Raw genomic sequence first — 10838 nt, 5'->3', positions numbered from 1 at the left:
GGGAAAAAAGTTAACACATCATAACATAAACTCAAAATTTGGGAGGATCTTGATAGATTTGAACACTGAGCCCTATCCAACAAAATGCAATTCAGTAATGAGAAATATAGGGTTCTGCATACAGTATAGGCAAGAAAAACCAAATACACAGACACAGAATGATTTCAATAATTTTTTTCTTGATATGATTCACTGCATATCGTCTCTGGGGTACCTGGCATGTTTTCTTTTGAGATGCAGTATGCTTTTTCTGAGTGGAAGAGTTCAGAATTCTGGGTTACAATTAAACATTGGTTACATGTTTCTCTCTTTGAAACCCTTGGGATTCCAAGGCAAATGAAGAAATAAAAGATATTATTACTATTCCCCATGATATTCCAGCCATGGTTGGAAGCCACAAAGCTCTGCGAGTTTATTCAATAGTATGTTGCACTGCGTATTTCTGTCTGAAAAGCAGAAGAAGGAATCAGGTCTCTTGGAACTATTTGGAGACATTCAAGTATCATGTTGCAGGCAGGGATATTTGTATATAGAAAGAAGCCATTCATTGAAGATGGTCATATTCTTGCAATCACTGTTTCTGTTAATGCTTCAAGTGATGTGCAAGAAATCTATCCATCAATGTGATTTGGATGAGCCTCTTCCTATTCGCCACACATATCATCAGGTTGGAGATGTTAACATTGCTAGCATTATATCTGTATTCTCAACATATTCTGACCCCATTGATTTCAGTCAACATCCTTCTGAGGGATTGCATGATAGACTCATGTAAGTACATCATCATTTTTTTTTCAAGCTCTGGGCCTTGCTGTTCAATCATATGATGATCAAAATGTTCTCTTGTAATAACAAAGACTCCTAAAACAAACACACTAAATAGGGGGCCTTGATTAATTTTGGTGAATTCCCATGTAATTGATGTAAAGAAAAAAATTAAGAAAGTCATATCTCTATTATAATAAATCTCATCCAAATATTTATAAACATAGATGTTGCTGCAGATTAATTTATAAATCTGTAACTAAAACTAGGGAGAGGCTATATTTCCCAAAATAACTTTAATCATTTGATACTTACAGTGCCAAAATTAATCAATTTCCTTGTGCATATAAACAGTTTTTAGAAGATAGCATTTGACATTGGGCCTTTTTCATGTATTTAAAAATAATATAATTTCAAGACAGTGTTCATCTCATATGACAAAAAAAAAAGGACTCCAGATATTGGAGGAGTATACAGCTGTTTTGTTCTGAATTTTCCAGGATTCTAGGAAAATAGTAACTATTTTGCAGTAAAGTACATCAACTTATTATACTACACCTATGAAGCAGACCCTTTTTAATGTATTATGTAATTTTTGCTACAGAATATTGTTTCAGAATTACCAGCACATTCTCACCTTAGCATTTGCTATCAAAGAGATCAATGAAAATTCCCAGATCCTACCCAATGTCACTCTGGGCTTCCAGATTTATAACAGCAATTTCAGTCCAACTTGGACTTATCTTGCCTCAATGATGCTTCTCTTAACTCAGGGCAGATTTACCCCTAACTACAAGTGTGGGGTCCCAAAACATTTGGCTGGAGTCATTGGAGGACCTGACATCTCTCTCCATATGGCAACTCTTCTGTGCATCTACAAAGTCCCTCAGGTAAAGATAAGTTGAAGATGTATGGCACTACCTGAAGAAATCTAGACTGTTAGCCTTTATAATAAAGTGCAAATTCTATACAACCTTTTGATAGATGATCAGTTTTATGTTGTTTGTGAAATATACCCAAATAATAGAAATAATGTAAGATAGGTGAACTCCAGGTCTCGGGAATACTTCTCATCCTGCTGCAAAGTTCCTTTGTATCATTCAAACTATGCACAACATTTTGATATATACTCCATAAAGAAGCTTTAAAAGTGACTAATAGTCGTTGATGAACTAAATGCATTTGGCACATACTGTATTTCAAATAATTGTAATATATTATTTATAGATCTTCCCCATTGATATTTAAATCCTTCTGCCCTTGATTTTTATTTTACATTCTCCTTGACCAAATTCTAGTGCTTCATGATGAATTAGCCATTTGTTTTTGCCTATTATTTCTCATCTATGACATCTTGCGGTGACAGGCATAAAGGTGTTTCTGACAACAATATGGCTTTGTATCTATTCCATAGTCTCAACTATGTCTAACATAATGATTTTTAAAACATAAATTAATCAGTTTTGGGCTTCCAAATTTTTTACTACCGGTAAGTTTGTGCACTCTTCTGAGCTTGCACACATGCGTGACGCTACTACTGGTTCACCTGATCTGGGCCAAACCAGGAGCAACCCACCTGTGAAATTAATCTAAATCTAAATCTAAAAAAAATATCCAGATCATCCAAATTTTAGGCCATATCTTTCTAACTCCAAAAGTCATCTATCTTTCAGCCTGCCAAATCTTGATTCAAATCAAGCGACAAGCTGCAGGGTGCAATTTCAAACCTGGAAATCCCCATATTCCCTTTCCTTTGCATTTTGTAACAACTTTTGTTTAACTCACTGTCTTTTCCTCTGGTACAGAAATTAAAGTATCATCTTCTGCCACTGTTTAAATGGTGCATCAGCTGTCAAACACAGGTACTGATTGAAACAAAAAAACTTCTTAAGCAAGGCATTCATTTTTATTACTGAACTTCTCAGTGTTGACAATTACTGCAAATCAAAATGAAAATTGCAAAGCAACAAAATCATGAACTATTAACTAAGCCAGCATAAAGGTAAAGGTCCCGTGTCCAGTCATATCCATCACAAAGGGATGCTTCTCATCTTTTTTTCTTAGCCCAGGGACTCATCATTGTCTGAAGACATTTATTTAAAAAATATTTTATTTTAATTCAAGCATCATCTTACATTTAACAGTGTGTTGTCTGGGTACATATATTTTGTGCAAATATTTTATAAAATAATAATTACAATTTACAGCCATATTTATTATTTTATCTATTCTTAACTTAATAATACTACTTATATACCATACCTAATACTATAACAATCCTCTTCTTAATTTATTTAACTTTGTTAAAACATTTTCTCTATTTCACTCTTCTGCTTTTTTCCATTTTTCATATTTATTTTCTAACCATTGATAAAAGAATTCTCATATGTTATAATAATCAGATTGTTCCTTCCCTTTAATTTAAAGTGTTAATCTATTCATTTCTGCACATTCTAATATTTTCCTAATCACATTCTCATCCATAGAGATATCTTCATTTTTTCAATTTTGTGCAAATATAATCCTAGCGGCAGTTAATACATGAAATATCAAGTATACATTTTCTTTACTGTAAAATCCTCAACAAAAATAATTCAGGTTTCAGATCTGAAGACATTTCTGTGGCTGTATGTACAGTATGACTATCTGCCAAGGTACATGGAACATTGTTACCTTCACACCAAAGTGCTACCTATTTATCTACTCACATATGCATGCTTTGAAACTGCTAGATGGACGGGATCTGGGACAAGGAAAGGAAATCAGCCAGTCATGCAACATTTGAGTGTCAAACCTGAGCTGTTAGTTTTTGACTGAGCCATTGCAGGTCCCCAAATTAGCATAAAATTGTGAAAAGGAAAAAGGGAAGTATGTTAAATTACAAGAGGGAGAGATTACATTAATTGATTAATTGATTAATTGATACAGAATATTTCTGTCCCCAACAATCTAAAATCCATAGGGTTATCAGTGCATGTAACATAGATGTTTGTGCAGATAAGATTTTCAGTCCTGCTGCCAAGCAAAACCAAGCATTTAATAGTGAGTGCCATACCATGTGTATGAATCACACAAGTGGCAAGAAAATAGTCAGGTTACGTAGACAGTAAATACAGGTTCAATCAAAATGGACTCAGATGTCTATATACCAATGCACAGAGTAGGAGGAATAAACAGGGTGAATTAGAAATTCAAGTAAATAAGGGCAGATATGATATTGTTGCCATTACAGAAACTTAGTGGGATGAAACCCACAAATGGAACATACAGCTAGAAGAATTTAAATTATTCAAAAGAAATAGACCAAACAAAAAAGGAGGTGGAGTTGCACTATATATAAGAAATAACGACATCTCTACAGAAATAGAGCACAACAATGATGAAAACTATCTTGAATACATTTGGGTCTTGAATGCATTTAAAAACAAGAAAAAAGTTAAAGAAACAATTGGTCCATTGCTGGGACAAAGTAGCAAGAAGGTGACAAGCAACAGGGAGAAAGTAGAACTATTTAACTCATTTTTTGCATCTGTCTTTACACAAAGAAAAAAACAACAGTCCAACCTATTGAAAACAGCACCACAAAAATCAGATTAGGAACACAAGTTGAAATAGGGAAGAAAATGGTAAGTATCTACCCTAGATGAGTTCAAATCACCAAGACCAGATGGATTACACCCCAGGGTTCTGAAGGGACTGGCAGACGAGATCTCAGAACCACTGAACTATATCTTTCAGAGATCCTGGAGTCCCGGGGAACTGCCAGAGGACTGGAAAAGAGCAAATCTTCAAACAAGGAAAAAAATAGATCCAGGAAACTATAGACCTATCAGTCTGACCTCAATACCAGGGAAGATTCTGGAAAAGTTAATCAAACAATGAATTAGCAAACACCTAGAAGTAAACAAAGTAATAGCCAAAAGCCAACGTGGGTTTGTCAAAAACAGATCATGACAAACTAATCTTATGCCATTGATATAATTTACTTGGACTTCAGTAAGGCATTTGATAAAGTAGACCATAACCTACTACTAGATAAAGTCAAAAAATGTGAGTTAGACAGCATCACCGCCAGATGGATTCATAACTGGCTGATAAACTGCACTCAACATGTAGTCCTCAATGGAACTGCACCTACATGGAGGGAAGTATGCAGTGGAGTACTCCAAGGCTCTGTTTTAGGCCCAGTACTCTTCAACATCTTCATCAATGATTTGGATGAGGGGATAAATGGGGAACTCATCAAATTTGCAGATGACACCAAGCTGGCAGTAATAGCCAACACCCCAGAAGATAGGCTTAAGCTAAAAAAGGATCTTGACAAACTAGAACATTGGGCACTCTCTAACAAAATGAAATTCAATGGTGAAAAAAGTAAGGTTCTCCACTTAGGCAAGAAAAATAAAATGCACAGGTACAGTATAGGTGGTACCTTGCTCAATAGTAGTAACTGTGAAAGAGATCTTGGAGTCCTAGTGGACAACCATTAAAATATGAGCCGGCCTTGTGCAGCAGCTGCCAAAAAAGCCAACACAGATCTAGGCTACATAAACAGAGGGATAGAATCAAGATCACGTGAAGTGTTAATATCACTTTATAATACCTTGAAAAGGCCACACTTGGAATGCTGTATTCAGTTTTGGTTGCCACGATGTAAAAAAGATGTGGAGACTCTAGAAAGAGTGCAGAGAAGAGCAGCAAAGATGATTAGGGGACTGGAGGCTGAAACATATGAAGAACGGTTGGAGGAACTGGGTATGTCTAGTTTAATGAAAAGAAGGACTAGGGGAGACATGATAGCAGTGTTCCAATATCACAGGGGTTGTCACAAAGAAGAGGAAATCAAGCAATTCTCCAAAGAACCCTAGGGCAGAACAAGAAGTAATGGGTGGAAATTAATCAAGGAGAGAACTTAGAACTGAGGAGAAATTTCCTGACAGTTAGAACAATTAATTAGTGGAACAGCTTGCCTCCAGAATTTGTGAATGCCCCAACACTGGAAGTCTTTAAGAAGATGTTGGATAGCCATTTGTCTGAAATGGTATAGGATTTCCTGCCTAGACAGGGGGTTGGACTAGAAGACCACTAAGGTCCCTTCCAACTCTGCTATTGTATTGTATTGTAATGAACTATGCAAGCACACAAAAAAGTATTTCATTAATATTATTACAATTTTCATAAATTCTTCCCTTAGCTGACCTATGGCTCTGTTCCAGTCATGGATAAAGAGACTCAAGCAGTTTTCTTCCACCAAATGCTTCCAAATGAATCTCACCAACATAGGGGTCTCCTCCAGTTATTGCTCTATTTTAGATGGATCTGGATTGGAGTTCTTGCTGTGAATGATGACAGTGGAGAGAAATTTGTTCATGAGGTGTTTCCCATGTTTTCCCAGCATGGCATCTGCTTTGATTTCATACAAGAGTTCACCAATGTAGCTTTTTATAGTGATTTTACTGATATAGTAAATGAAGGAGTTCAAATATACCGAGTTCTGATGAAAAGCACAGCCAATGTGATAATCCTATATGGTGAAAGTAGGTCCATACCTACCCTGAGAACATTCCTCCAGTTTTCAGAAGTGGAGGATATTCCAAGGAAGACAAAAATCTGGTTGATAACAGCTCCAACAGATTACACTTCAGTTTCCTTTCACACATCTTGGGATATCCATTTCCTTCAAGGTGCTTTATCCTTTGCAATTCACATAAAGGAGATCCAAGACTTCCAGAAATTTCTTGAAAGGATAAATCCAAGGAATAATCAGCACGATCATTTTCGGAAAGATTTTTGGGAACAAGCGTTCAATTGTTTCTTCTACCATTCTGTGGCAGAAAAGTCAGAGAAAAAATGTACTGGCCAGGAGAGGCTTGAGACCCTTCCTACATCTGTTTTTGAGACACTCATGAGTGGCCAGAGCTACAACATTTACAATGCTGTCTGTGCTGTGGCACATGCTTTGCAATCTCTGTATTTATCCAAATCCAGGCACAGAACAATAGTGAAAGAAGGAAGGAAACAGTTTCACAATCATGTGTTGTGGCAGGTAAGACTTTCAATAGTGAAATGAAGAAACTTGGAATGATTTATATTCTTGCAGGCATCTGGTCTTTATAATTTAAATCCCTCCATCCTCCACCATTCAGTCTGAACTGAAGAAATTTCTTGGATGAGAAGCAAAATGTCTTCAAGAGAAAACAAAGTCCCATTGCCTTTTGAAAAAGAATCTTTGGGACAACTGTGACCTGGATGACTGACAGTATCCACAGTCAATATTTTGTGATGGTATGAAAATTAGGTGTAAAGATTAAATTAAACAATAGCTTAACTAACTGAAGTATTTATTTCATCATATTGAAATCACAAAAGGCATTCTACAAAATTATAAACACATCTCTTAGAATTTGCTTTTTGCTGTGGTCCACTGGCATCCTGTGTAACTGGCAGCAGAGTCAGACAGTGAGGAGGTTGGGGAGGAACATGGGCCAGTCCTGGAGTCAGGGGAAGGCTCAGATGAGGGGTCTGCATCAGAGGCAGAGAGGGAGCCAGAGACATCTGGGAATTATATGCTGCCTCCAGACTGTACAGTCAGACATAAGCGAGGCAGAGAAACAGAGGGAGCCTGTTCCCAGTGTGCACATGCGCAAGCTACCAGAAGGCAAGAACATTTAAGATAAAAGGAGTGACTTGGGAGTAAGTCTTGGAGATGATTGGCCCCTCCCATAAGACATAAAAGAGGAGCAAAGGTATGTGAGCCTGTGCAGGAAGCAATTTTGTTTGTTATGGTCAGTTTAAACTCTGAAGCTCCATTTTGACTCTGTGCTCCATGTGGCCTTGCAAAGCTAATTGGCAATTAGGTCTTTAGCAGCATTTCAAGGGAGATAAATGTGGCTGCTTATCAGCCTTATCCCGAAAGACTGTAGCAGACTTCTGTCAGACTCTTTACAAACTATTTGCGATTCATTATGGTCTGTGAATGAACTAAATTCACAGCTATTGAAATAAAAAGAGGGTTTTTGGGATTAATGGTGTGCTTTTTACTGTCTCAGGAAGCCTAGGTCAGAATATTTTTGTCCATGAAAGTACGTAACTGCCATCAGTCCAGTCTGTAAGTAAAAGGAAATAGGTGATCTACTAACTCTAGATCAGGGGTGTCAAACTGGCAGCCCACGGGCCGGATACATCATGTGCAAGACTCACCCCTCCAAGTTTCCGCGAAGGGGAAAAATGTTGCAAAACCTCACATGACGGCAGCGTGACATGGCAATTTTGATACCCATGCTCTAGATGATGCACTCATTGTTTTGTTCTAAATGTATGGGATTTTTTGAAAGCTTGCATTTAGTCAGCACTTTTCTTTCCATTGCTGAAAGTATAGTTATGCCCTCACTTTAAGGCATTTCCTGATGAGGATCTTCTCATGCAAACCCTAAGTAGAAGAGGAAGGGCTGATAATATTTTGACATTCTTACTTAAAGCAGGATACTAGAGTGGTCCTTTTCCATCAGGGATAATGTTTCATAGACCATTTGAGACTCACTTGCATTTCTACACATAGATATTCACAACAACAATGTATAACATAACAATGTCTAATTTTAGAGCTAATGAATGAAAAAGAAATGGAACAAGGTTCTAGAAGAGACAAGGGAAGGAGTGAAGCTATTATTTTTAACAACTCAGGGTCTTAATAAAAGAGAAGCAAGGCAGGATGTCATTTTGCATATACTGCTTTCCAGACATAGGTACTACTAATTGGGGAAAGAATCATAGATTCCAAGATTGGCTTTAGGTCATCAAATTCAACCCCTACTCAGTGCATGATTTCAAATTTCATCACAATCAACAGACATTGATTCTGCCTTTTCGTTAAAAAAAAAATCAGAAAAGAAATGGCCTTTTGTCATTAATTTATACTGCTAAATGTCTTCTACTTAGATATCATTTATTACTTGAATATTGTTTTCTAAACTTATTTTCTAATGAGAGAAGCAACCTAGAACTAACCTAAGAGCCGAGGTGGCGCAGTGGTTAGGGTGCAGTACTGCAGGCCACTTCAGCTGACTGCTATCTGCAGTTCAGCGGTTCAAATCTCATCGGCTCAAGGTTGACTCAGCCTTCCATCCTTCCAAGGTGGGTGAAATGAGGACCCAGACTATGGGGGCAATATGCTGACTGTAAACCGCTTAGAGAGGGCTGAAAGCCCTATGAAGCGGTATATAAGTCTAACTGCTATTGCAGTTAAATTTAATAAATTGAATTGAAATTGAATTGAATTGCTATTGCTAACTAAGGAGAATTTTCCTAACAGAATAATTATCCAGTAGGACATCATTGTAGATTTTAAAAAAGAGACTAGACAAACATTTGTCTGAAATGATATAGAGTCTCAATATAAGGTCTATACTATCAAATTAATACATTTTAAATTTTATTTCATTAATATGAAATTTTGGAATGATTATGGAATTATTTGGTGTTTTAAAATTTTCTTTGTTTAAAGAAACATCTTCTATAATTTGTCTCATTCTCTCTATCTATATTTCAGCTTCATTCTTTTCTGAAAGGTATTACATTCAATAACAGTGTTGGTGAAAAGATCTCCCTTGATAAAAATGGAGAATTCATTGGTGGATTTGATATTATCAACTGGATCACATTCCCAAACCAGTCCTTTCGTAGGGTCAAAGTTGGAATGGTAGATCCCACAGTTCCACCAGACAAGTTCTTCAATATCACCATAGATTCCATCATGTGGCCAGTAGGCTTTAATCAGGTTAGTTTTTTGATCCTAGATTGGTCAGCCTTCATTTATGTAGCATAAAATATCTTCACCAATGAAATTCTCATAGCTACATCTGCTTATCAATCTATTAAAGTTTGTTGATTCTAAAGTAAGAGTATCTTTTCAAGCATTTCCATTCTCCTCCGTATCTTAAAATATTCTTCTTCATTTATTGATAGGCATTACCTCTATCTTTATGTAATGATCCTTGTGAGACAGGATACAGCAAGTCCAAAAAAGAAGGGCAATCTTTTTGCTGCTACAATTGCCATTTGTGTCCAGAGGGGAAAATAACAGAAGGGAATGGTAGGAAATTTCCAAGTATAATGGGACTAGGGTATAACAATGTGCATAATCCACTATATCAATTCTACTGTGCTCTTTTTTAGACATAGATGATTGCTCTCCATGTCCAGATGATTATTATTCAAACCTCCATCGAAATATGTGTATTCCAAAGCGGATCAACTTTTTGTCCTATGAAGAATCTATGGGGATCAGTCTAACTGTTCTTTCCCTTTGCTTTTCATTGAAGACAACTTTGGTGCTTACAATTTTTGTTAAATATAAAGACACCCCCATTGTCAAAGCCAACAACCGGAATCTCACTTATACTCTCCTTGTTTCTCTCCTCCTCACTTTCCTTTGTGTGTTTTTATTTATCGGGAGACCTGGTAAGATTGTATGTCTCCTTCGACAATCTGCTTTTGGACTCATCTTCTCTGTGGCAGTTTCTTGTGTATTGGCCAAAACCTTTGTTGTGGTTCTAGCCTTCATGGCCACCAAACCTGGGTCCAAACTGAGAAAATGGGTGGGTGGAAGAATAATCAGTTACATTATTATTTCCTGCTCCCTTGTTCAATTAAGCTTTTGTGTTGCATGGTTAATAATGTGCCCACCATACCCAGATTTTGATGCATACTCAATGTCTGAAGAAGTCATCCTGGAGTGCAAAGAAGATTCGGTCATGTTCTGCTGTGTTTTGGGCTTTATGGGTTTCCTTGCACTGGTTAGCTTCTCTGCTGCTTTTCTAGCCAGGAAGTTACCTGACAGTTTCAATGAAGCCAAATTCATCACCTTCAGCATGTTGGTCTTCTGCAGTGTTTGGTTGTGCTTTATCCCAACCTATCTAAGCACAAGGGGAAAATCTGTGTTGGCTGTGGAGATCTTTTCCATGATCTCCTCCAGTGCTGGATTATTGGTGTGCATCTTTCTTCCTAAGTGTTTTATCATTGTGATGAGACCTGAACTGAACAATAAACATGAGATCATGAAGAGAAAGTTTTAA

At 36.9% G+C, this 10838-nt stretch overlaps 1 protein-coding gene across 1 annotated transcript; it reads left to right on the top strand.

The window, feature by feature from the left end:
• The first annotated feature begins 598 nt into the window (after positions 1-598).
• On the top strand, positions 599-10838 carry LOC148046521 (vomeronasal type-2 receptor 26-like). The gene is made up of 6 exons (XM_087714808.1): positions 599-771; positions 1370-1655; positions 5960-6811; positions 9314-9541; positions 9730-9856; positions 9940-10838. The coding sequence occupies exons 1-6, from the start codon at positions 599-601 to the stop codon at positions 10836-10838; spliced, it is 2565 nt and encodes an 854-aa protein (XP_087570934.1).

The sequence above is a fragment of the Thamnophis sirtalis genome, unplaced genomic scaffold (genome assembly GCF_051295495.1).
Source record: "Thamnophis sirtalis isolate CommonGarterSnake01/CBP01778 unplaced genomic scaffold, rThaSir2_p1.2 scaffold_4, whole genome shotgun sequence".
NCBI lineage: Eukaryota > Metazoa > Chordata > Lepidosauria > Squamata > Natricidae > Thamnophis > Thamnophis sirtalis.
The sequence above is the reverse complement of the archived record's forward strand: the minus strand, read 5'-3'. Positions and strand labels throughout refer to the sequence as shown.

Bases quoted from the DNA above. Each gene is read 5' to 3' on its own strand.
- LOC148046521 (XM_087714808.1), top strand. From the start codon at position 599: ATGTGCAAGAAATCTATCCATCAATGTGATTTGGATGAGCCTCTTCCT. The intron at 6,812-9,313 runs GTAAGACTTTCA...TCTATATTTCAG, and splicing joins ACAATCATGTGTTGTGGCAG to CTTCATTCTTTTCTGAAAGG. The intron at 9,542-9,729 runs GTTAGTTTTTTG...ATTTATTGATAG, and splicing joins GGCCAGTAGGCTTTAATCAG to GCATTACCTCTATCTTTATG.